Source organism: Suncus etruscus, chromosome 6 (assembly GCF_024139225.1).
Source record: "Suncus etruscus isolate mSunEtr1 chromosome 6, mSunEtr1.pri.cur, whole genome shotgun sequence".
NCBI lineage: Eukaryota > Metazoa > Chordata > Mammalia > Eulipotyphla > Soricidae > Suncus > Suncus etruscus.
In genome coordinates this window covers 104,151,393-104,179,358 of record NC_064853.1, presented here as the reverse complement: position 1 = coordinate 104,179,358, position 27,966 = coordinate 104,151,393, and the positions used below count along the sequence as shown (strand labels likewise).

At 39.2% G+C, this 27,966-nt stretch overlaps 1 protein-coding gene and 2 non-coding genes across 3 annotated transcripts in view; 1 reads left to right on the top strand and 2 right to left on the bottom strand.

Moving 5' to 3' along the window:
* PPM1L (protein phosphatase, Mg2+/Mn2+ dependent 1L) overlaps positions 1–27,966 on the bottom strand; it is a 242,152-nt gene that overhangs the window by 18,996 nt on the left and 195,190 nt on the right. Inside the window, exon 2 of the mRNA XM_049775988.1 lies at positions 13,581–13,755. Coding sequence (XP_049631945.1) covers positions 13,581–13,755 — 175 coding nt within the window. The remainder of the gene's footprint in view (positions 1–13,580; positions 13,756–27,966) is intronic.
* LOC126013150 (U6 spliceosomal RNA) lies at positions 13,171–13,277 on the bottom strand. Its single transcript, XR_007497479.1, has one exon. It is a non-coding gene; the product is annotated as a U6 spliceosomal RNA (small nuclear RNA).
* Positions 17,076–17,205, top strand: LOC126012495 (small nucleolar RNA SNORA22). Its single transcript, XR_007496956.1, has one exon. It is a non-coding gene; the product is annotated as a small nucleolar RNA SNORA22 (small nucleolar RNA).

Sequence of the window (27,966 nt, the reverse complement as noted above, 5' to 3'; positions counted from 1 at the left end):
ACTGCTGGGTGTGACCCAAAAACCACAAAAAAAAAAAAAAAAAAAAAAGAAATTAATTGTAAACTCGCCTTACTGTGAGCCTAAGTGCAGGCTGCAGTTGTGATGTAAAAAGACTAGGCCCAGAGAACAGCCAGTTCTTGGAACCAGACCCTTAAGGTAAATGCCAGGAATTATACCCATGAAGGCTAATTAGCAGCTGACAAATGGCCAGATGACAACAACACCCTGAATGAGGGTGGGGGGGCTGTAGCCCACCCAGCTGTCTGTCTGATACTACATTCAAGTTACAACCAAGTCTAACCCAACCTTATATTAAGGACCAATAATTAAGGACCAAATTTAATTAAGGACCAATAATAATATTAAGGACCAATAAGATCAACTATCCAGAGGTGGGACTCCCCTAGCCTGAACCTTGGTACCCTTTAAAATCGCAGTGTAAGACATTCTTGGGGTCTTTATTTCTTTGGAGATGTTGGACCCCAGCATGCTGAAATAAACTCCCTTGAATTTACATTGTCTGTCTCTCTGGTGGTCTTTTGGGTGGTGGAACCTGAGTTCTGGACTCTAACAAATTAATTTCATAGCTCTTTTTTTGTTTTGTTTTTGTTATTTTTTTGGATTTTGGGGCCACACCCATTTGATGCTCAGGGGTTACTCCTGGCTAAGTGCTCAGAAATTGTCCCTGGCTTGGGGGGACCATATGGGACGCTGGTGGATCAAACCACGGTCCTTCCTTGGCTAGCGCTTACAAGACAGACACCTTACCTCTAGTGCCACCTCACCGCCCCCCCCTTTTTGATTTCTGGGTCACACCCGGCAATGCTCAGGGGTTATTCCTGGCTCTATGCTCAGAAATCGCCTCTGGCAGGCTTGGGGGACCATATGGGATGCCGGGATTCGAACCAGCGACCTTCCACATGCAAGGCAAACATCTTACCACTGTGCTATCTCTCTGGCCCCAATTTCATAGCTCTTAATATTTTTGAATAAGCAGGAGATGCACTGACTATATTTTTTTCTTATCTTCATGCCCTTTGAATAGTCTTCAGTAAGAACTTTTATTTTTAAGTAATTTTTATTGTGATCAAAGTAAATTACAAGTCTTTCACAGAAATATTTAAGGTACATTCATGAATTAGGGCCATTTCTACCACCATTGTTATCTTCCCTTCACCCCTGTTTCCAGCATGCATCCCATACCTCCCCATTTGCCCAATGGACTGCTAGTATAAGAGGTCTCCTTTGTGTATAGCTCATTGTAGATTGGGTATTGAAGAAACTTCTTTTTATTTTTTTTTTTATTTTTTGGTTTTTGGTCTCACCTGGCGACATTCAGGGTTTTTTCCTAGCTCTGTGCTCAGAAATTGCTCTTGGCAGGCTCAGGGCACCATATGGGGTGCAGAGGATCAAACTGGGTTGGTCCTGGGTTGGTTGCATGCAAGGCAAACACCCTACCTGCTGTACTATCTCTCTGACCCCAAGAACTTATTTCTATTTAAGGCTTCTAGCATATGACACAAACAAGTACTATAGTACTATATTGGTTTAGCTTCATTATGCACTTTAAAGGAGTTGAATGATTGAAATTCTTGAAATTGAGCTTTTATTTGCCAGGAGCGTTTACTTTTTATATGAAGAGAGGGAGCAGCAGTATGACCTAGAGGAAAAGAAAGGAGTTGGAAAGAAGATGCACAAATTATCTGATCTTTACTTAGCAGAGTAGTACATGCCCCTTGACATTTCTTCTCTTAGCCATATTCTCAACCCCTAAACTTTCTTTCGTGTTGTTTCCATTAAGACAAACCTTTTTCTTTTTGTTTTCTTCTTTATATATATGTATATATATATATATATATATATATATATATATATATATATATATATATATATATATATATATATATTTGCTTTCCAAGCAATGCTCATTGGGCCCTATGACTTTTTCCTGGCAATATGTGGCTAACAGGGCAGGATGATTCAATTCTGAGGCTAATTTTTTTAAATATCTTTATTTAAGCATTATGATTACAAGTATGTTTGCAGTGAGGATGTTAATCCTATACTACCAGGTCCAGTGGTACTGAGGGGCTACCAGGCTGTTTCTGGCAGTAATTTAGGGTGGGTGACATTGGGGATCAAACTTGGGTCTGCATGCACACAGACAGTGCTCAAGTTCTTTGATCAACCTCCTTGGTCCTAGAACTAATCTGAACTTGAGATTATTAAGCTATCTTTATTTAAATTTACATACTTGTGAATTAATTTCCATATATATATGTCTTGGAAGGATGACCCCTAAATTTATTAATTAAAACAGCCATGTCCTTTCATGTACATGACCTTACTTATTCACTTAAGGTATGTCTTATTATACAGATTTTAGGATTTCTATGGCTGAAATACAAAGAGAAAAATAGTCATGGTTGGCTTTTGTTTCAAGGAGGCTATGGAACTCACAGAGAGTTATTCTCAAGAGGAAAATATTCATGAGTATTCATCAGCCCCGCTTTCATCAGTATAAAAAGATGTAACAAATAGCAAGTTTCCTATTTGATGCCTTTGCCATTTTCATTCCTCTGATCACTAAGGCTGGCTAGGAAGGAGGGTGATGGTAGTGACAGAAGAAAAGGCAAGACAACAAGGAAAACAAAAATAAATCTTTGACAACTGAATCTATAATTGTGTGGAGCAAGTCCTTTTTTTGTTATTTGGGCCACATCCGGTGATGTTCAGGTGTCACTCCTGGCAATGTGCTCAGAAATCGCTCCTGGCGTAGGGGACCATATGGAACACAGGGGATTGAACCTAGGTCCATCGTGGACCAGCCACTTTAAAGGCAAACGCCCTACCTCTGCGCTATTAGTCTGGCCCCTCTTTTTTTCTTTTTCCCTTTTTGGCAATACTCTTTTCAATACTCTTACTGACAAGATATCATGCAGATCACTTTTTTTTTTTTTTGGTTTTTGGGTCACACCCGGCGGTGCTCAGGGGTTACTCCTGGCTGTGTGCTCAGAAATAGCTCCTGGCAGGCACAGGGTACCATATGGGACACCGGGATTCGAACCAACCACCTTTGGTCCTGGATCGGCTGCTTGCAAGGCAAACACCGCTGTGCTATCTCTCGGGGCCCCATGCAGATCACTTGATCTCCTTTCAGCACCTAGTTCTCAGAGTGACCACTTCCTTCTATCACTGTCATAGTGATTCCTTCCCTGACCTATCCCCTCATCCCCACAGCGGTAAGATTCCTACCAAGGACCAGATCTCCAGCTCTTTGTTTCTATTGCTTCTGGATCCTTCCTTCCTTCCTTCCTTCCTTCCTTCCTTCCTTCCTTCCTTCCTTCCTTCCTTCCTTCCTTCCTTCCTTCCTTCCTTCCTTCCTCCCTCCCTCCCTCCCTCCCTCCCTCCCTCCCTCCCTCCCTCCGTTTCTATTATCCTCCTACAGTCTTTCTTCTTTCTTTCTTTCTTTCTTTCTTTCTTTCTTTCTTTCTTTCTTTCTTTCTTTCTTTCTTTCTTTCTTTCTTTCTTTCTTTCTTTCTTTCTTTCTTTCTTTCTTTCTTTCTTTCTTTCTTTCTTTCTTTTCTTTCTCTTTCTCCTTTTTCTCTTTCTTATTATTTATCTTCCTACAGTGTACTTTTCTCCTTTCTTCCTTCCTTGGCCACACCCAGCTGCAAGTGAACACCTGGGGTTATTTCTAGCTCTTACTCAGAAATTACTCCTGGCAGGCTCAGGGGACTATATGGGATGTCAGGGGATTGAACCTGGGTTAGCAATATGCAAAGCAAATGCCCAAATTATTTTGCTATCACTTCAGCTCCCTTACTGAGTTTATCTCCCACCTATAAGTGTGATTATTCTGTGTTTGCCCCTCTCCCTCTGATTCATTTCACTCAGAATGATATTCTCCAGATCCATCCATACATCTACAAATTGTAAGACTTCATCTTTGCTTACAGTCAAGTGATATTCCAGTGTATGCCATAGTTTCTTTGTCTAGTCATCTGTTCTTGGGAATAGCTGTGTTTATATATAGCTTCTGAATTAATTTACTAGTTGGCCCAGAGGCTAGTTATTTATTCTTTTTAAGAAGGTTTTTTTTTTTTTATCAAGTACTCTTTGCTATGCCAGGCATTCTTACAGGAGCTGGAGATTCAAATAAAAAGATGCAGCCTAGAGAGAAAGAATCTCAGTTTAATGGGGTATCCACGAGGAGAGAGTAGATCATCACTCCTAGTAAATCACTGGAGTTGAGAGACACAGAAAATGTCTTCAGTGGACTGGTAAAGAGGAATCTGCCAAACTAAGTTGGTGAAGGAGTAGGAAGAAGACTTACATTACCTGTGTGTGCAAGTTCATGCAGATGAATATGGGGTGAGTGGAGAGCTGAATAAATAAATTAAGGGTATTCTTAGGGTTCATACTTGAGAAATATTTTAGAATATTCTTTTAATATCATGATGAGTAGGACATCTGATTTAATGAGCCCAAATAATGTCAAATCTAAATATGAAAATTACTGACATTAAGAAATGCCAAGGCTCTTAACATCACCAAGTTGCAAATATGAATATAGACCCAAACACTATTTATGAAAAGTGTGTTTAGAAAGAAAACATGAAAAAGAAAAATTCTATCCTCAATTTTAGAATGTTACAAATTAACTGTCTGGAATTTCTATGTTATTTAGTTACAGTAAAGGCTCTGACCACATGCAGTCCACGATTTCAGCATCATAAACTACCGACCTTGATTTTCTTTTGCTTGACAGTTCATATGTTTATAGAAAGCTAGGAACATGCTTCTCTATCTTGTTTGCTTATCAAAACTAATGTGCAATGTAAATTCCAAGCCCTAAGAATCCTTAAATTAAGGATACTATACTAGTTCCTGGTATAGTGGCTAAAGAATTCTAAAAAGGGTCAATTGGGGAGGAAGATGTATCCTAGAAATAATTAAAATTAAATATCTAAAGTCTATAATTTATTTTATTGATTTTTTTTTTTTTTGGTTTTTGGCAGTGCTCAGAAGTGGCTCTGAGCTCAGAAGTTGCTCCTGGCAGGCTAGGAGGACCATATGGGATGTTCAGATTCAAACCGAGGTCTGTCTTGTGTTGGCTGTGTACAAGACAAATGCCTTACCGCTGTGCTATCACTCTGGACCCTATTGGCATTTTGTGTGTGTGTGTGTGTGTGTGTGTGTGTGTGTGTGTATGTGTCACACACAGCAACACTTAGTGGTTACTTCAGGCTTAGTGCTCAAGGCCATCTCTCAGTGTTTTATTAGGAGACCTCAGTGCAGAGTTCAAACGTGGGTCTTCTACATGCAAAGCAAGCATCCAGTCCTTTGATCCATTTCCCAAGTCTCTAAGCACTAATATAGAATTTTAACTCTTTTTTTTTGTTTTGTTTTGTTTTTGGGCCACACCCGGCAGTGGTCAGGGGTTACTCCTGGCTGTCTGCTCAGAAATAGCTCCTGGCAGGCATGGGGGACCATATGGGACACCGGGATTCGAACCAACCACCTTTGGTCCTGGATCTGCTGCTTGCAAGGCAAACGCCGCTGTGCTATTTCTCCGGGCCCGAGCACTAATATAGAATTTTAAAATTAGGTATAGTATCTAATTTTTTGACTAAAGATAGCTGAATTGCTGAGTTGTTTTTTTTTTTTAAAGAAACAGCTACTAAATAATAAAATCATAAAAGGATTATCCACAGGAAAAAAAATAACAGATTTCCTTAGCAAGTAAGAAACTGATTAACAACTGTTAATTCAGCTTTTTTTTTTTTTTTTTTTTTTTTTTGGTTTTTGGGTCACACCCAGCAACATTAGGGGTTACTCTTGGCTCTATGCTCAGAAATTGCTCCTGGCAGGCTCGAAGGACCATATGGGATGCCGGGATTCGAACCACCAACCTTCTGCATGCAAGGCAAATGCCTTACCTCCATGCTATCTCTCCAGCTCTAATTCAGCTTTTTTTTTTTTTTTTGTGGTTTTTGGGTCACACCTGGCAGTACTCAGGGGTTATTCCTGGCTCCAGGCTCAGAAATTGCTCCTGGCAGGCACGGGGGACCATATGGGGTGCCGGGATTCGAACCGATGACCTCCTGCATGAAAGGCAAACACCTTACCTCCACGCTATCTCTCCAGCCCCTCTAATTCAGCTTTTTGACCCATTTAGCCACTATGTGTCTCTTTAGTATGTGTGCCTTTAGTCCACTGACATTGAGATAGATGTTTATCATAGTATTATCTTTTAGTAGGAGTTTGGTGTGTTTTGTGGTCTATTTTATCTTAAAGTAGACTTTTCAGTTCATCCTTTGAGGCTTGTTTTGAGTCTCTTAAGTTTCTAACTGTTGTTTATCTGTGAAGCTATCTATCCTTTCTTAAGTCTGGCTGAGTGAAGTACTCTTGGCAATGCATTAATTTTGTTGAGATTGTCACTCTATTCTGCCACTACTTTTGAGCCTTGAGGGTTTCTTGTGACAAATCTGTGGTAAATCTTAGGGATGCTCCTTTGAATGTAATTTCCCTTTTTGATCTTGCAGCTTTCAGTATTCCATCCCTATCAATGGGATTCATCATTGTGTCTTGGGGTGCTTTTCTTTGGATCTCTTTTGGCTTGTACTCTTCTAGCATGTAGGATTTACCATATTTGCTGGCGTATAAGATGACCCTTCAACCCATGAAAAACTTCCTAAAAGTCTTAAAAGTAAGTTACTTCTTAAAAGTAAATTACTTCTTAAAAGTAAGAGGGGTGCAGATCACTCATCCCTGAAGCTGGAACAAGTTTCAGCATGCCGTATACCAGCATATAATATGACTCCTGACTTTTAGGAAGTTTTTCATGGGTTGAAGGGTTGTCTTATACACTGGCAAATATGGTAGTTTCATGCGCTCTTTAGCTCTGGGAGTTTCTCTGCAATAATGTCAATGATCATTGATACTTCATGGGGGTTTTCTTCCTGTGCTTCTCGGACTCCAATAATTCTTATGCTGTTTCTGCTGAGTTTATCAAAGAATGCTGTTTTCATCTATTCACATTCTTTGAGGACTTTTCCCTTTGTCTGATCATTTTTTTGAGACTCTTTTCAAACTTCTTGTTGTATGGACTTGTTATGCATTTCATCGTCCAGCTCACTGATTCTGTCTCTGGCCCCTGTTACTCTATTGGAGAGGCTATCTAGTGATGTTTTCATTTCTCCTACCATGTTTTTCAGTCCTGTTATTTCAGTTTGGAGTTTTTTTTTCTATTTTTATTTTCCTATCCTCTTGTTTTTTATTTGTGTTCTATTCACCTAGATCTATGTTTTCTTTGAGTTCTATGAACATCCTCCATATTTCTTCTCTAAAGTTCTTATGAGAGGGTAAATAGATGGTTGTTACTTTTTTGGGCCATTGGAGCTACCATCTTTATTCTCTAAGCATAGTGGAGGCCTGCGTTGTTTTTCTATTGTTGTGGTTGTAGTGTAGTGTTCTATGTCCTGTGCTGGTGTTCCTTGATGAGGAGGAGCATGTAGTTTCTCTTTACTTGGATTCTGTCCTTTCACCTGGGTGTAGCCAATGTGGTTTCTGGGCCCCAAAGCCATTGCCTCCACTGCCACTGCCACTAAGCGAATCTGCTGTTCTGGGTTCCTGCCTAAAAAATCTGTCCTTCACGTGGGCACCATGACTGTGGCTTTTGGATTCCAAAACTCAATTTTTCTTTTTAATGAAAAAATAAATCTCCTGACAACACTATGCGATACATAGGCTGCACAGAGTTCTGCTATAAACTCAAAACAATGTAACAGTCTTTTGCTGAAGAAAATGATGTGATAAACTCATTTTCAAAATCATTCAGTTCAAAGCATTTATTATTTCATATAATTTCTAGTCTCAAGAATTACTAAATGGGGCTGAAGAGATAATAGAGTGGGTAACTGCCTTGCACAGACCAACTAGGGTTTGATCCCTGGCACCCTGTATTGTTTCCTGAGCATCCTTAAATGATCTCTGAAATAGAGCCCAGAGTAAGCTCTGAGCACATTGTCAGGTGTAGACCCCAAATAACCAAAGCATGAATTACTGAGCTGCTCATCTGGGAAGTTGTGCCTCAGATTTGCCTTTTATGAGGCTGCAATAAACTATCAATCTCTTCAAAGTTCAAGTAGGAGAAAGTATATTTCCAAGCTTACTGAGATGGCTTTTTAAAAAATATCTTTATTTAAGCACCCTGATTACAGACACGATTGTACTTGGGTTTCAGTTATATAAGGAACACCCACCACCCTTCACTAGTGCAACATTTCCATCATCATTGCCCCCATCTTCCTCCCCACTGCTTGTATTTGAGACAGGCATTCTACTTCTCTCACTCATTAACACTGTTATGATAGTTGTCAGTGTAGTTATTTCTCTAACTGCACTCACCACTCTTTGTGACAAGCTTCATATTGTGAGCTGGTCCTTCCAGCCCTCATCTCTATCGTTTCTGGGCCTTATTACAATAATGTCTTTTATTTCTCTTAAAACCCATAGATGAGTGAGACTATTCTGGTCTATCTCCCTTTGACTTATTTCACTCAACATAATAGATTCCATGTACATCCATGTAATGGAAAATTTCATGACTTCATCTCTTCTGATGGCTGCATAATATTCCATTGTGTATATGTACCACAGTGTCTTTAGCCATTCATCTGTTGAAGGGCATCTTGGTTGTTTCCTGAGTCTGGCAATTGTAAAAAGTGCTGCAATGAATATAGATGTGAGGAAAGAATTTTTGTATTGTATTTTTGTGTTTCTCGGGTATATCCCTATGAGTGGTATGGCTGGATCGTATGGGAGCTCAACTTCCAGTTTTTGGAGGAATCTCTATATCGCTTTCCATAAAGGTTGGACTAAATGGCATTCCCACCAGCAATGAATAGGAGTTCCTTTCTCTCCACATCTCCGCCAGCACTGCTTGTTCTCATTCTTTGTGATATGTGCCAATCTCTGTGGTGTGAGATGGTACCTCATAGTTGTTTTGATTTGCATCTCCCTGATGCTATTTGTATTTCTTTTTTGTCAAAGTGTCTGTCCATTTCTTATCCCCATTTTTTTTGTTTTTGTTTTTTGGGTCACACCTGTCAGCACTCAGGGGTTACTCCTGGCTCTATGCTCAGAAATCGCTCCTGGCAGGCTCAGGGGACCATATGGGATGCCGGGATTCAAACCACCGACCTTCTGCATGCAAGGCAAACACACTACCTCCATGCTATCTCTCCAGCCCCTTCTCCCCATTTTTTGATGGAATTAGATGTTTTTTTTCTTTTAAAGTTCTGTCAGTGCCTTGTATATTTTTGATATAAGCCCCTTTATCTGATGGGTATTGGGTGAATAGTTTCTCCCACTCAGTGGGTGGCTCTTGTATCCTGGGCACTGTTTCCTTTGAGGTACAGAAGCTTCTCAGCTTAATATATTCACAAGCTGCCTTTTTTTTTTTTTTTACCTTGGACTTGCTTTATGTTAAGTTGTGATCTTGTAACTTTGTGTTAAGTTTCATTATGATAGCTGGTCTTCATTTGTCTATTACTTTCCTTAATTCTGTGCCTTGAATTTTCCCTTAGGAGGTGTGTAATTTTCCTTTATTAAGACAAATTTTGTTTGGGAACTTTGTCATTTTATTTTCAGAATTCCATCTTATTTCTACAAATTGTTGTAGAATTGTTTAGTGTAAGCATATGTGTTAGTATGTTTTGTTTTTTCCTGCAGGTGGCACTGTGACTTTATTTGTTGAAATACTATTTATTCTATGGCTGTGTCAAAGAGGAAGGAAACATTTTGAAGAGATTACAAACTGGAATTAATAACAGCTCAACCAGTAGAGTAGGAGGGGATTAGAGAACAATTCACCTCTGCCTCTTGGGCTATTCCTGACTCTGATTTGTGCCAAAGCTCTGTGTTACTACTCTTCACTTCTCCTTTCCTTTGGGCCACACTTAGTCATGACCAAGGGGTACTACTAGCTTTGCACTCAGGAATCACTCCTGATGGGCTCAGGGATTACATGCAAGGCAACTGCCCTACACACAGTGCTATTTCTCTGGTCCCAATATGGGCAATTTAGAAATGTTTATCATTTTTAAAGTTTAGAAATGTTATCTACAGTTTAGAAATGTTCATCATAAAACTAAGCATAAGTTATGAGAGCCATTTGTACTCTTAGATACAGGAGAAATTAAATAAATGTTTAGACTTACACTGTTCATATTATATATACAACACGGTACTAAAATAGTGGAAACAATAACTGTCCAGAAAGTGTCTAATTATAAACAAGTGAATAAGTAAACTATGTATAATAGGATATTATTAATTATAACAAAGAATGAAATACTGATATGTGTATAACATGAATACATTTTAAATATGCTAATTAAAAGAAAACAAAATAAATAAAAAAGAATTCATCACTTGTAGATAGCAATTAAATCAATAATTAACTTCTACTGGAAGTATGTGACAACAAGGAAAGAAAGATACAAGTATCTGAAGATAAAATACTAATTCTCACATACTCCTTAGCTATTTGTCTAAGAACAGAAAATGTATCATCTAGTAGTTTGTTTCCATTGTTTCCATTGTTCCTTAGAGAACAATGCTGTATTTGGGGTGGGAGTTGTTTGTGCTGCATCCAGTTGTTCTATCTTTTTTTTTGGTTTTTGGGCCATGCCTGGCTCTGTGCTCAGAAATCACTCCTGGCAGGCTCAGAGCATATGGGATGCTGGGGATCGAACCCAGGTCTGTCCTGGATAGGCTGCGTGTAAGGCAAACTGCTGTGCTATAGCTCCGGCCCCACATCCAGTCGTTCTTAAGGCTACACCTGGTTCTATGCTCAGGGAGAAGCATCGGGATTGAAAATGAGGGTTGGATGCATGGAAATCGAATAAGTGCCTTAACCCCAGTCCTAATTCTTCAACTCTAAGAAAAGTGTTTAATTTTTAAAATCTCTGCAAGTATGTGACACAGTACAGCTTTCCAAACTCTTCTGGTTTCTGACAAAATTGTATTCCTTGAAGTCTAGATTGTTGGTTACTGCTAGAACTCTCTCAGCTTATAATGGTCACCCTTAGTTCCTAGCCATATGGCTCTTCTATATTATAATAACACAGCAGATTCAAAGCAAGTCTCCATCATCTTGTACATCAAGGAGCCACCAGCCCAGTATATCAAGTTCCCTCCAATTGTGATGGAATAGTATGGGATATGTATACTAGGGGATGAATCATGAGGTTTATCTTATTACAAGAGGGTTTTTGTTTGTTTTTAAATAATACCCAGTCATGTTCAGGGCTTATTTTTGGATATATACTTAGGAATCACTCCTGAGGGATGATGGAACTCTCTAGGGTGCCAGGCGTCAAACTCAGATTAACTATGTGCAAGGCAATGCCCTATCCACTGTATTATACTCTGGTCTCGACCACAGGAGGTTTTTGGCAAGTGGAAACTAATTCCATTTAGAGATTTTTCCTGTGTGATTCATCCAGCTTTTTGTTACTAATCATTAAAATGACCAAAACTATGGTTTTTTTTCTGTGGGTCAGAAATTCACAAATTTATTTATGGACTCCAGGAAAATGAGAAAGTAGAGTTACAGGACTGTGAGTGTTACCTGGAGGTTGTAGGGCATAAATTTTTTCCCTCCATACCAACAATAGAAGAATTTTTTTCCTATCAAAGATACTTATATCAAAGAAAACATCGACATAAGTATTATAACACAGAAGGCAATCAAAACCCATGCAAAGCCAGCCTAGCATGTGGGTTATGGTTAAGATGTACAACAGAACTGCTGGGAAGCCTTATCTGTTCTCTCATCTCATCCTGTTCCCTCTAACCCTGACATTTCTTTTTCAAATCATTACCTTGCCTTTTATAGGGCTTAATCATATAAGTATTTCCCTCCAAGCAATATTTTTATTTTTGGCACACGTGTGTGTTTTAAAGTACTGGCTCTTATTTATATGTTTACTTATTTATTGATTTTATTTTTGGACCACACTCAGTGGTGCTCAAGGGTTGGCTCTGCATTCAGAAATTACTCCTGACAGTGCTCAAGAGACCAGGATTGAATCCTGCACAGCCATATGCAAGACAAATGCCCTACCCACTGTACTATTGCTCTGGCCTTCATTACTATTGTTTTAACTTTACAAAAATAGAATCATTCTATGTTTCTTCTTTTTCCAGCCTCTTTGAAATCTAAGTTTTATTTTGCAACTAACCTGTTGTTATACACCTGTGAAATCATGCTTTCCCTTTCCCTTTCACCTTTTCTGAGTTAATTAATTAGCACAACCCTGACTTCTGGGTATTTATGTTAAACTGGCCAATAAAAGTGGCAGAGAAAGCAGCAGAGAGCTAGAAACTTGGCTGGCTCCGTAAGATCCAAATTCACTTTTTCCTGTGACTCTGTCTAGTTTCTTGTGCACCACAGCTTGCTGCTGACCCTGATCATACCAGAGTAGGCACAAACATGAGGATGGGGAATACCACGAAATACAAGCAGCTGAAAGCAAATTGTAGGCAGCAACCATTAATTCCCAGGAAACCAGCCAACCAGTGAGCCCAGAATTTTCTCCACATTACCATATGGACATAGCTGTAGCTGTAGTCTTTTAGAAGTTTTTCACAGATGTATAGAATTTGTATATGGGCATATTTTATTTGCTCATATTTTTTCTAGTTTTCCCCCATTTTCAAGCAAGTATCCATACATTTTTTTTTTGGGTCACACCCAGCAGTGTTCAGGAGTTACTCCTGGCTCTACACTCAGAAATCACTCCTGGCGGGGCCGGGAAGGTGGCGCTAGAGATAAGGTGTCTGCCTTGTAAGCGCTAGCCAATGAACGGACCGCGGTTCAATCCCCCAGCGTCCCATATGGTCCCCCCAAGCCAGGGGCAATTTCTGAGCACATAGCCAGGAGTAACCCCTGAGCGTCAAACGGGTGTGGCCCAAAAACCAAAAAAAAAAAAAGAAATCACTCCTGGCAGGCACTGGGGACCATATGGGGTGCCGGAATTCGAACCACCATCCGTCCTGGATTGACTGCATGCAAGGCAAATGCCCTACCACTGTGCTATCTCTTTGGCCCCCATATATTCATATATATATAATTATATATATAATAGTTTAACATCTAAAAATATGGAATGCTTCACAAATTTGTGAAACATCCTTGTGCAGGTACCATGCTAACCTTCTCTGTATCATTCCAGTTTTAGTATATGTGCCGCCAAAGTGAGCACTCCATATATATTATTATGTATTTTCTCACACAAATCCTTAGGTATCTCTAAGGATACCTGTGGATGTATCTCATGTCTCATGGCACATATGTGTCTATTTTACTAGATAATGTCACTTTTCAAAAATTGCACCCTATATCCGTGTTATATTGCTGACTCAGTAACAAGTTTACCGTTAATTCATGTTATGTAATTTTGAGTCAATTTTCACCTTAATTTTATACCTCAGAAATTGATCTTTGTTTAAGCAAGGAAAGAAAGATTTCTACAGGGATAAATCATGTGTATAAAAGAAAGACATACCTGCTTCATCATAGGATACAGTCAATTTTTCTAGCATTTCTCGATCAATTGACAGAATCTGCTGTTCAAGGATCGTCTGGTAAGATAATACACTATTTTCTTTGTCCTTCTCGTAGTCCTGAAGATGCTGTTTAAGGGTCTCTGGGAGTCGAGATTTTACATATTCAGCTGCCGTCTGCAGATAAACAGGCAGGGAATCCCATTAGTATCTTTCATCTTTTCACTACCCTGAATGAAAGTGTATATGCTTGGAGCATTGTAGAATCAATTGTCTATCAAGGATATCCATTCTCATTATCATTATTTTAAATATAAATATATTAATTTGCCATTGCTTTTTAAATACTATGTAAGATTTGTACACCTGGACATATGCATCTAAATTACCACACTCATCACCAAAGTTCTAGTGCCATTCACACTACTGAAGTGATTCCTTCCACATCCTAGACAACCATTGTTGGGGACTGACTTGTTTGAGGCCATTTTGCTGTTCTTTCTGCCATATTCCAGCTTTTCACCTAAAAGCTATTTTGCAGTCTTGCTGTAAGTTTTTGAGCTATAGAGAAAGGAATGTGCAACTGTAGATATAATTAGCTCTAGCCCGGAGGAGAGCAAAAGCTGCCTGGTACCGTTATCAGAAACTAGGCCTCACTCCTTAAGACCACATTTCGGAGTGAACTAGGCTATTATCAATAAGTGTATGCTACATTGTCTGTTCAAGATCACTGAGGCAGGCACATCTTGCACCACCTCCTGATAGTCAAGCAATTAGGAATGCAGCTAGAAGGACACTAGAAATTTCCATGGAAACAGCACGTTCATCATAGCTTGAAGGTCATCCAGCCCCCCTAGCCCACTGCCCACTTCCTTATTTAGAGAATGCCTAACTTTCTTTGTTCCTTGAAACCTGAAATATATCCTTGCCTTGTATGGGCCTTCGCGCCCAAAGTATGACTGACATCACCTTTGTACTGCCCCCTTCTCCTTCACTATATAAGAAGGAACTGTAGCCAATAAAGGTGCCCTTGAACAGTGAGACGCTGCCTTGGGTCTTTATTATTAACCTCTCTCAGATTTTTTACAGGTGTGGTTGCTCTTCTACTCAGCAAAATAGGAGTGCGGTCGTCTGAGAAGCCTTCCCAGCTAATTCCTGCTGGCCGGGCCCCCCTGGGGGGCTTCAGGACACCGCATTTTGGCGCCCAACGCTGGGCACGAAGACCACCGCCACACCCCGAACGACTACGGGTCGGCGAGTCCGGAGCTGTTTCATAAATCGCAGGAATACCCCATCCGGGTAGGCGTTGAAACGAGTTAGCCTTAATCAAATATTTAAACTGCAGTTTTTTCAGTCGTTCTGATCACCGCCCCTGATTGGCTCTTGGGGCTTCGCCCGTTGGCTTCACTTCCATGGGTGTTTCGTTGAGTACTGAACTTAAATTCATTAAATATATACAGTCTGAGTTGAAAGCCAGACATATAGAGGTTACCAAAAAAGATATTTGTAATTTTTTAATGTTTGTTCATGATGTTTACCAGAAATCTAGTGTTCCTGGGCTCCCTCTCGCTCTGACTCTGTCTCTCAGTTTCCTTCCTCTTCTAACCCTTCATCTTTACTTCTGCCGCTGCACCCTCTGTGCAAAATCCTAAACAGCCCTTCACTTCCCTAGCTTCAGCTCCGTCCCTGTTTCACCACCCTCCCCTCCTTAGCCAGCAATTGCAACAATACAAAGCCTTTAATTGGAAAAGCCTCAAAGAGCCATTTCAAGCCGTAACCTCCTATGGCCCCCAAGCCCCTTACACGCTCTCCTGCTTAGAATCTAAAAGCTGAACTCTTTGTCTCTTGGGAAGTTAACTTTTTTTTCCGCTGCAAAGCCCTTGCAGACAGGCAGGAATTCTGATCTCTAAGCTCGTATAGCTGGCCTCGCCTCTTTTCATACCTTAAAGGTACAGCACACACTTTCCAGGTCCCAGCTTGCCAACATGGCTCTTGCTGCCCTCTATGCCTGGAAGTCGCTCCCCAGAGCCAGCATTCCAGCAGCTCCCCCACACGCGGCAACAAACTGTTGCTGCTTTCTCCCCCCCCCTTTTCTGACTTGAGTTCCCAACTCACCACAATTACATCCATGGTCTCTCACCTCTCTAACAAACTTGATAATGCTCTTAGCTCAAAAACCAGTGCTACTACCTTTCCTGTCTTTCTCCCTAATGGAAAAAGTCTCCCCCCCCCCCTCCCCGCCTGCTCAGCAGCCTCCGCAGCTACCTTCTCAAACGCCTCCCACTGATCCCCCGCACCCCAGGGGAAAAATTCTAAATGCCCAAGACGCTCAGTCCCTAACCATGGCAGATTCCCTCCTCTCACCGCTCCCCCTCTTAAAGCTATAGATATGAAGCTACTTGGCCACATTAAAAATCTTAAACAAATCTTAAGCCTTCAAAAACAGGCTGCTTCTCTTAATTCACAGGTTTCTGCCCTTCAGGCGTTTCCCCCCCCCCTCCTAAATCTATAGTTGTCTGTCCTCTGCCCACTAAATTCCACGGCCAAGCCCCCCCTCTTGAGAATTCAAAGAAACAAACTAATAAAAGTCAGGCTGAGTGCCATAAAACAGAAACTGCTGCAGTGCCTACAAAAAATTCTAAGGGCACAGTGAGTAGGATAATTACAAAGTATCATCTGCTAAGCCATAAAACATTGCGATATCTACACTTTGCTGTTAAAACTTCTGAGCCTAATGTACCCTTTACTAAGTACATTTTGTTCAAACCAGCCCTCAGCCTCCTTCAGCCTCTTTCCTGCCAGCCTTGGGAAACAGCCAGCTCAAGCCCTGCCACTCCCACCTTAAGCCTTCCAATTCACCTTGAAATACCCAATCTTTGTTATTCAAAAGAAATCTGAAAAGTAGCATCTCTTGCATATTCTCAAATCAATTAATAAAACCATGATCCCCATGGTGCTTTTGCAACCCAGACTCCCCTCTTCGGTTGCCATTCCCTCTAATTCCAATAAATTAGTAATTAATCTTAAAAGATTGCTTTTTTTTTTCCTATATATCATTACACCCTGCTAACTGTAAATAATTTGCCTCTAACCTTCCTGCTGTTAACTGTGCTGGCCCCTCCCCAAGTTATCAGTGAAAAACTCTGCTTCACCTTGTCAGCCCTACACTTCGTCAAATATGTGTTATTAGGTTTAGTGCATTAAGTAGTGTAAAGTAATTATTAAAACATTAAAAAGCAACAGAAAGATAAAGGCAATAAATTTTTTTTTCATGCCTCTCAGAAAATTTTAAAGCAAGGTCATAATTCTGTCACTTTACAGATAACAAAATATTGGTAAAAGAAAAACTTCTTTGTGTTTTAAAATCCAAACGAACACAAAAGTGTTAAATTTAAATCTTATATTTCTATTAAAAGTTTTATTTTAATTTTTAAAGTATTTACAAAATTATGTGAAAAATAATGTGGTTAGCCTTTTTAAACAATATAGTTAATTTAATGCACAGTGAACACCTAGGTGTGCTTTATAGTACCCTTAGTTTTAACTTTGTGCTACAGCAATGGTTGTTCTTTATTTCTGCATTGAAAGAACTATTATTTTAAGTGCATTCAAAATATCAGCACATTATACAAATCTGTATATTTGTGTCGCAGTAAAAAAATAATATAAATGAAAAATATATTATATATAATTTTATAAGTAATATATAAAAGTAACTAAACTTTATAAGCAAATTAACTAGTATTAAATATAATTTTAGTCTTAAGTTCTAAGTGTGTAAATGTATCAGATGTCTTTAACTATATTTTATAATAATCTAAGCATTTAGTTAATTTAGTATATAATATTTTTTACAAATTATTCACATAAAGTCTTCATAGTAAAAACAGTTGTTTGTTTTTTAAAATCAGTTTTTATACCTTTAATAATCATAGTTCATGCTATTGTGTTTAATCATAAAAATTTTAACACTTTATTGCAGCTGTCTTACTATTCTACTGCAAAACCAATTTAAAGAAAACCTATTCATTTACAGCAAATGATTTCATACTTCAGAGTAAAGACTCCTTCTACAGTGCTCATTAACCATTTTACTTAATGTTTTAAACTTCAAATTAAAATTGTTTTTTTTTTTTTTTTTTTTTTTTTTTTGGTTTTTGGGTCACACCCGGCAGTGCTCAGGGGTTATTCCTGGCTCCAGGCTCAGAAATTGCTCCTGGCAGGCACGGGGGACCATATGGGGCGCCGGGATTCGAACCGATGACCTCCTGCATGAAAGGCAAACGCCTTACCTCCATGCTATCTCTCCGGCCCCAAATTAAAATTGTTTTAAAAATGTTTTGTGTTAAATCTAAACCTTAAAATTTATTTTCAGCAAAGTTCCACTCCATCTACATTAAGTACTTCTCAAAACTAAAAAAAATTTTTCTACAAAAATTTTTTTTTCTTCTCACAAACATGCTAGCTAAATATTTAAAAGCGCTTGTCAATTTTTTATAAATCAGTCTTAAATCAATCCTTTTGTCTGTTTATGTGTCTGTTGTGATGAATGAAAGTGGCCACAAGTGTAAAATGTTGTGTTTAGTGTTGTTTTGTTTTGTCTGTTTATTTGTTATCTCTACATTTTATAATAATACAATTTTTAAAGCCTTATCCATTTTTCAAATTTCAATTAATTTTTTCAACCTAGTTCAGTCTGGTCAGTTCACAGACTGGCATCTTGCAACTAAAAATCATGTGTTAAAAATTATGTATTAAACTAGCTTTGTCCTTCTAAGAACATGGCGGAAGGTGTGGGAGATGGCAAACCCCAGATTTCTCAATGGCCATCGGGGATAACTTTTCCCTGGAGAATTTCTGAACTTTGCAGTCACCCGGCTTTCCTGTTATGTGTAAGTTCAGGCCTATAGAATATGTATTTATGGCTAAAAAAATAGCATCCAGCTTTAACATAATAACTAAAAGTTTAAGGAAAATCCTTTATATTCAGTGAAAAAAAATTTTTTTTTAATTAGCAATTGTTAATTATAAATTTTCTTTTATGCCAAAGTCTAACAAAGGTCAAATAACATTCCCGTGGTATTCAAAAATAACTAGTGTAATGTAAATTGCTAATGTTTTCTGCAAATTCTTAATTTTTATATGAAGTAACCATTTTGCCTTCTGCCAAGCTGTTTTCTTATAAACCTCCTGCTAGCCGCCATTCCTGCAAACCTGTTTCTAACTGACTCCACCTTTGACAATGCTGAATTAGACACTCTGCCTAGCTGCCTTGGATGCCCACCATTGCCACCAACAACCTCCATTGTAAACAAGTCACGGTCGTGGAACTTTGCTTGCTCGAACCATATATGTGCCCGCCTGTTCAACAATCACACATTTGCAATCAAACCATTATTGTTAACAACTCTTCCATCTTCATTAAAGCCCCCAACTCCACTTATTTTGTTTACTCCACTGCATTTTCTCCCCATATTGTTACTGAAATGTTTCTTGCTTATCATAATTATTATGTTTTAGCTTTGTTAAAGCCTACATTAACCATCAAACCTGTTGGTCCGGTTTCCACCTTGAACCTCATCCTGCAAATGGTCAATGCCTCTGCCCAAGTGCTCTCCAACACCAGCTATGAACACTGTTGAATCTGCAATTCACCGGTTTCGCCGTTTTATAAAAGCATCACAACGTTTAAATCTCCTATCTACACCAATAACTCTAAACTTCTTCTCTGGAAAGTTCAGCCTCAGCGTCATCAACTCACTATTAAGCAAGTTGTAAGCTACGAACTCTGCCTTCTAGCCCATCCTTCTCCTCTCAAGTTATTTTAAATATTATAAATGCCTCTGCTCTAGCCCTCACAAAACCATATTATAAACGCTGTTAGCTTAGCTTCTCTCCTCAACCCCTATGATACTGTTAGTTCCCTTGCTGATGTAGTTCTTCAAAATCGTCGTACTTTATATTTTGCCCTTATATAGGAAGGGGGAGTCTGTGTGGCCCTTAAAGAACTATGCTGTGTATTTAAAGACAAATCTGGATTAGTTAGGGATAGTGTTCTACGTATTGGTAACGGTATGAAGGAGTTCCAGAAACGTTTTGACCAAAAACAAAGTTGGTAACAGGGTTGGTTTTTCTCTTCTCCTTGGATACATACATTACTGTCCACTATTTTGGGCCCTCTTATTAGCCTCATGCTGCTCTTTTCTCTTGGCCCATGGATTTTCCGCAAAATTACTGCCTTTATTAAAAACCAGGTAGATGAAAAGGCAAAAACCTCTATTCAGGTTAACTACCAGCGTCTAACCCCGCGTGACTCCTGTGAAAACTTGGCTTTAGTCACCAAGCCGCCTTTCCAGCCACTAAGTTTCCAGGAGATAGAGCGCATAGCTAACAAGCGGAGCTCGCTCCGGCACTTGTGCTCTCGGCTGTGGAGACACCTATGACGGGATTAGCAAGGTCCTAGTTAGGACACGGCCCTAAAAGGCTACAACGCATAATTCAAATCTCTGTGCACACCCACAGCGCCTGTAGCCATCTTTTAAATGCGGCTTTGGCCGTGTCCGACCTGGTCAAACCTTGTAGCCTAAGACACGGTTCTTCCACCCGCTCACGACTTTCCTTCTTTTATTAGAAGAGAAAGGGGGAGATGTTGGGGACTGACTTGTTTGAGGCCATTTTGCTGTTCTTTCTGCCATATTCCAGCTTTTCACCTAAAAGCTATTTTGCAGTCTTGCTGTAAGTTTTTGAGCTATAGAGAAAGGAATGTGCAACTGTAGATATAATTAGCTCTAGCCCGGAGGAGAGCAAAAGCTGCCTGGTACCGTTATCAGAAACTAGGCCTCACTCCTTAAGACCACATTTCGGAGTGAACTAGGCTATTATCAATAAGTGTATGCTACATTGTCTGTTCAAGATCACTGAGGCAGGCACATCTTGCACCACCTCCTGATAGTCAAGCAATTAGGAATGCAGCTAGAAGGACACTAGAAATTTCCATGGAAACAGCACGTTCATCATAGCTTGAAGGTCATCCAGCCCCCCTAGCCCACTGCCCACTTCCTTATTTAGAGAATGCCTAACTTTCTTTGTTCCTTGAAACCTGAAATATATCCTTGCCTTGTATGGGCCTTCGCGCCCAAAGTATGACTGACATCACCTTTGTACTGCCCCCTTCTCCTTCACTATATAAGAAGGAACTGTAGCCAATAAAGGTGCCCTTGAACAGTGAGACGCTGCCTTGGGTCTTTATTATTAACCTCTCTCAGATTTTTTACAGGTGTGGTTGCTCTTCTACTCAGCAAAATAGGAGTGCGGTCGTCTGAGAAGCCTTCCCAGCTAATTCCTGCTGGCCGGGCCCCCCTGGGGGGCTTCAGGACACCGCAAACCATAATTTCTTTTCTTTTCTTTTTTTTTTTTTTTTGGTTTTTGGGTCACACCTGGCATTGCTCAGGTGTTATTCCTGGCTCTACGCTCAGAAATCGCTTCTGGCAGGCGCAGGGGACCATATGGGATGCCAGGATTCGTACCACCATCCTTCTGCATGCAAGGCAAATGCCTTATCTCCATGCTATCTCTCTGGTCCCATAATTTCTTTCTTTTTAATATAATTTTTATTGAGACCAATGTGAATTATAAGTCTTTCACAGTTATATTTAAATACATAATGACAGTGAATTAGGGCAATTCCCACCACCAGTGTTGACCTCCCTCTGCCACTATTCTCAACATGCATCCCATATCTCCACTCTTAGGCCCCTGGATTGCTAGTGTAACAAATCCCTTTTGCATATAACTTGTAGTTTGGGTCTTTTGATTCTATTGTCGTTGACTTTGGGTTGAGTATTTAGGTCTGATCATTATTTATTTCCATTCAATGCTCATGAGACTGCCTTGGTCCTGGTACCATCCATTTTTTTTTCTCAATTTGTAGAAAGCCATATAGAATGAGGTAGAACAAGATGATTCATGTCCCCTCTAGACTATCTCAAAAGACTTAATGGGTATATCTATATTTTCTTTGTATGTTTATTTCTTTAATAGTTATAACTCTTAGTGTGTTTATTTCCAAATGTAGAGATAGCCTCCTCCACCCCGTCCTTTTTTTTTTTTTTTTTTTTTTTTTTTAAGTCAGAAATTCTGGTAGAAAAGCCTTGCTTGGATAATAGCTCAGGTTAAAATCAGGCACAGGGATTGTCATTTTTACCCTCAAATGCACCAATAATATAATATGGCATCATTCCTTTTTGCATAGGCACACTAAATCTTATGTATAGAAAGAAGTTCTTACCTAATAGGAAATGAGAACCCATCAATTTTATAATGCAGGGGTGCCTTCCACCCAAACATTTGTCATGGGAACTCAACTTAGACCTCATGTGATTGGACATTGAACATCCAACCCTGAACCCAGGATTCCAACCTTAGAACTGATACAGTTCCCTGAAGCAGCACCAGTAATCAAACTCATCCCAGGGAGTCCCTAATAGCGCTCTGGCACCAACTTGCACCAGAGTAGGTGCAATGAGGAAACTGCAACAACTTGATCTATGGGTAGATTGTTCTACCTCATCACCTAATAGTGATATGAAATCAGAAGATACTCCATCCTAGGATCTGTGCAAATACCAAGATAACAAATTACAGAAGACTGACTTTTACAATTGCAACTGAGCAGAACTTTTCCTGGGACCATAAAGAAAGACTCTGTCGTAGACTTCGTTCTAGGATCTGTGCAAAAACCAAGATCTCTAATTACAGAGGACTGACTTTGAAAACCACAACTAATCAGAACGTTTCCTGGAACCATAAAGAAAGACCTTGGGGTTTGATAATGGACAATCATAATTTCAAACAGCTATTCTGATGTGTTATTTTTAGTTTTAGATTTCCATTGAGGTTGTACCAGTTTATGTGGTTTCTTTATCCTCCTTAATCTTGGTAGAACTTGTTTACAATAGTTCACTTTTTAAAATATAGGTAAATCTTTCCATTGGGTAGGTGATATCACCTTCAGGGGATGCTAAAATACTCCAGAGAGTAGTAGTGGCCTCAAGAGCAGTTTTGGGGGTTTCTTTGTTCACTTAAAGCAGGGGTCCTCAAAATTTTTAAAAAGGGACCAGTTCACTGTCCCTCAGACCATTGGAGGGTCTGACTATAGTAAAAACAAAACTTATGAACGAATTCTTATGCACACTGCATATATCTTATTTTGCAACGAAGAAACAAAACAGATACAAATACAATATGTGGCCCACGGGCCATAGTTTGAAGACCACTGACTTAAAGAATATTTTTTTTTTCTAAAAAGGGTGCAATAGGTCAAATAATTTCCACAGGTATGAGGTTATGCCATATACATCTGATTTGCAGATTTGCATTTTCCTAATTTATTTTTTAATTTCCTAATGTATTATTCATAAATATAAAATATCTTTGCCAAAAAATTGCCAGTTCTAAATGTATTGCAAATTTTCTTTTTTTTCTTATCTTTTTTTTATTTTGATATTTTAGTATCAATTATATACATCATATGCAAATTGAATATATTTTATTCTACACTTTCCCGCACCCCTCCATATTAGCTTAATCAGCTAAAATGCACATTTGAATATTTTTCTCAAATATTACCCTTTCTACTCATTACACAATCTACTATTCTTCTTTCAATATTGCAAATTTTCTTTGTCAATTAGTCTGTCTTCTTTGGAGGGGTATCTCAGTTTGCCTACTCTTAAAAATTGATTTTGTCATTGTTAAGTTTTTGTATATTAACCCCCAATGGATATAATGTGAAGATACTTTCCATTCAGTATTTTTTTCCTGTAGTAGTTTTGTGGTTTCATTTAGTTTATAAAATGTGTTTAGTTTAGAGGCAGGAGTGATAATACAACAGGTAGAGTGCTTGTCTTGCATGTCGTTGAAAAAGGCTTGATCCGTGATATTTAGCCACCTTGAACTGAATTGAGAGTACAGAACCCATCACCAGAATATCAGTGCACATGTTGCCTGTTCTGAACATGGCAGAGGCCCGCTTTTATGGGACTGAAGGAGACCGTGAAAGGGAGAGAGAGTTGAAGACTCTGAGTAGCCTCCCAGAGGCCAAGGTCCACTACTGCCTTTCTTCTACCAACTGTGCTTTGTATGAGGACCTCGGCCACCCCCCCAACCTGAAGCAGGTTATTGAGTTCACTGATGGGGTAGAAGTCAAAGAGAGAGCTCCATTAGAGTGGGACCAGCAGCATGCTGATGAGCAAGTCCCCCCAATCCAGAATTCGGCTCAGAAACTTAAGGCCTTTTCATCCCAAATGACCATAGCAGCCTAACACAACGGAGAAGATAGTGGAGTTAAGTAGAAACTCAATTGAGGGGAAACTGTTTTTCAGAACCTCCTGGGTTATCTTCAAAAAATTAACTTTGTTTCAGGTTACTCTCTTGACCCTATTTGCATCACTCACTATATTGCTGGTTAAAATGTATTTTAGGGGCTGGAAAGAAAGCACAGCGGTAGGGTACTTGCTTTGCATGTGGCCGAACTGGGAGGGACCTGATTCAATTTCCGGCATCCCATATGGTCCCCCAGCCTTCCAGGAGCAATTTCTGAGTGCAGAGCCAGGAGTGAACCGAGCTCCACTCTGGTGTGGCCCAGAAACCAATCAATGAATAAATGAATCAATCAATAAATAAAGTTTTAAAAAAATAAAATAAAATGTATTTTATCTGTATGGGTCTTTATTTTTCTGTCCCACTGCAAACACAAAATTTTGTATCCAACTTTAGTGGTTTGCAAAATTTCAGGGAAATACATAATGTTAGATTTTTAAAAATTCTCAGCTATCTTAGTGAATGTTTTCCAATTGCTATGATGTTTGCTTATGTATTTGCTTGTTGTATATTAATGTAGCAACTTATTCTCAAATTATGTCTGCAAAAATGTTCTAATCTTTTTGTCCACAGAAGTCGATGGAAAAGAAACTTGGATACTATAGACTTATATTACAGTGATTGGTGTAAGAATGTTTAAGAATTTTTAAATTAAGTTCATCTGCAGAGATGTTCTAATGTTTATGTTCAGAGAAATCTATGAAAAAATTTTGTGATATGTATAAAATATGAAAAAGGCTGATTGTTTTGAGAGTGTTGTATGTAATTTAAACTTTGATGCTTTGAGTTCTGATATGGGTTCCAAACTCCGGTGGAGAAAAGTAGAACACATCTTTTGTAACTTTTCTCATTTTCTTTGTTTTGTTTAAAACAGAAAAAAAGGAAATGTAAGATGAACCTACTTAAAACCCTAGACAAAGTTGTTCACCCACTTCCTCTTCCCAGTAACCTCTAACTTTGATATGTAAAAGCCCACCTGGATTACTGGACCTTCCCCCATCCTGATGGATTGGTTTCTGGAGAATAAAGAAAGAACTGTTCTGGCTTATAGCTCAAGGGAGAGAGCACATTACAGAGATAGGCCATGAGGCAAAAAGCAGACTGACTCTGATAAAATCTTGTCCTCAAAGGCTTGTATTATTTCTCCACCACTACTCTGCTTCTTCAGAGGGGTTAGAAACACAGGGTCTGGAGTGGATACTTGTATTCATGGATATTTGTATTTTACACTTTTCATTTGATGAAATACCATTTTATTCTTTAGTTTCTTTTGTATTTAGAGTGAAGTACCCAAAGTCATCTCTATGATAAATATTTAGGCTTATATGGCTATATATTTTATGGTTTCATGCTTTATATCCAAGTCATTCTGGGTCTACTACTCAGGAATTATTCCTGGCAGGCTCAGGAGCCCATATAGGATGTTGGGGATTGAACCCAGGTCAGCCACATGCAAGGAAAATGAGCTACCCACTGTGTTATCACTCTGACCCCAAGAAATGAGTTTCATATGCATCTGATATGAAGATATAATTTCAAAGCAACTTGGAAAAGCCAATAATAGATAAAAGTTGAATATTACAAACTTTGGAAATTTATCTTAAGATATACCTTCTTTGACCTAAAGAATGTCACCAAAAGGAGTGCTTTTTCAAAAGGAGAAGTTTCAAAAAATTTTTTAAAAATATTTTTTATTGTGAAATTGCAATTGTGAATTGCAAATCTTTCAGAGTAATATTTGCGGTACATAGTGGCATTGAATCAGGGGTATCCCACCCCCAGTGTTGTTCTCCTTACACCCGTTCCTAGCATGAGAAGTTTCAAAAAAATTTTTTTTGTTTTTGTTTTTGGGTCACAACCGGTGGCGCTCAGGGGTTATTCCTGGCTTTATGCTCAGAAATCGCTCCTGGCAGGCTCGGGGGACCATATGGGATTCCAGAATTCAAACCACTGCCCTTCTGTATGCAAGGCAAACACCTTACCTCCATGCTATCTCTCCGGCCCCTCAAATTTTTAATATCGTTATACTCTTTTTACTTTATATATTACTCACCCTTTATTTTATTTAATACATGAGTGTGCATGTCCATAAACACACACAATTGTAATGTGCAGGAAAGAGAAATCTTCTGGCTCAATGAAAAGATTGGGGATAAATAGCTAAAGATAGTCTTTTCCAAGGCCGCAGTGGGTAGGGCATTTGCTTTGCATGAGGCTGGGTTCAATCTCCAGTATCCCATATGGTCCCCTGAGTCTTCCAGGAGTGGTTTCAAAGTGCAGAACCAGGAGTAACCCTTGAGTGCTGCTGGGTTTGGCCCCCAAACAAAATGAACAAACAAAATTCTTTTCATTATATATATGAACACAGAATACTAACAGAGTGCTTCAGATGTGAGTAAAAACTGGGAATGGACATTGGAGTAAGTAGTCACAAAGAAGTAGCTGATCCTTGCATGTTCAGAATAAAGTTATCAGTGATTCCCCTCACTATAAGTCATAAGATACAGTAGATCTGGTGGACATGAGAGATAACACAGGGCACACTTTTCTTGCATGTGGTTGATCCAGGTTCAATTACTGAAACCTCATATGGTCCCTTGAATCCCGCCAAGAGGGATCCTTGAATGCAGAACCAGGAGTTAGCTCTGTGCACTATTGGGTGTGGCCTCCGAGCAAACAAACAAAAAAAACAACAGAAAACAAGAAGCACCAGGAATCAAACTTATGCCCTGGGAAGCCCCTAGATTTCTTATCTTACTATTCTTTTGTTTCTTTCTGTATGTTAAATTTTTATTTATGGAGGGCCAAAACCAGATACCTTTAAAATCACTATAATGGGTAGGGCATTTGTCTTGCATATGGCCAGCCCTGGAATTCCCTATGGTCCTCTCATCCTGCCAGTAGTGATCCCTGAGCAGTCAGGAGTAAGCCCCGACTATCCTAAGTTTGGTCCCAAAATAAAACAAAACAAACAAACAAACAAACAAACAAAAAAGATAGAAAATCAATTCTGCAAGTAGTGAGCAGCTAAAGAGTTGATTTTGGGGAAATGAAAAATCAGGGATCAATAGATATTAATGAGATAAAGGAGAGATCATAAGAGACGAGAGATAATCTACAAAACTGGTGCCACAGACAGAAGGTTAATGATATTTGGTTGCAGGCAAGTTTTCCCTGCCCTTGAAGAGAGGTGAGTGCATCTGGCTGATTTGGCAGCAGCTGCAGACCACATGTTCATTTACTTAGGTCCACCTTTCGATCCATCTTTCTTCTGGTAACATCATTAATTTTTGACATCTGCTCTTGGGCTCCAGGCACTTTAAAGGAAGCCTGAGAGAATGTTCTTGCCCACCAGGAAGACAGCATAAGGCAAGGGAGCTGTTCTCTCACACCTGTCAAGAACATCATCTCTTGCCATTTTTATTCTTTTCCACTTCTATCCTGGAGGGTTCCTTAAAAAGAAAAGCATCTTTGAGCGAACCCTCTTGCACTCCTGAATTCAAAATCATGCCTCAAAAGAGGCTGCATTTGATTCCTTGAAGAGTGATACCAGGAACATCTCCCAGGCTTAAGTATAAATAAAACCCTATGCTTATTATGAAGATTCCAGACAGCTCTGTAGAACCAAAGCTGTGAATGTACATATACTGGTCAGTCCTGTAGCAAATGATCATCTCAGAGGTCATAATCCCCAATATGTGAAAGACCTGAAGTTACCTAATAAAGAAATTAAAATTCATTTAAATATCAAGGTGCTGACTGATGATTTGATAGTTTTCAAGTGACAAAAATCCTATGAGCTGATTCATATTTAAATTGAGGTGGTAACAACAAAGACTCCATAGCAACTTAAATGCCACTTACTGAGTGATAACTTTCTGCATAAGGGATGTTTGCTTTCTACCTATGAAAAGCGTCCCCACTCTAATCAAAATTAGATGAAGAAGAACCAGGGGGGCATCCAGAATGCAGATGATAGGGAGGGGTGAAGAAGAGGAAAGGAAAGGG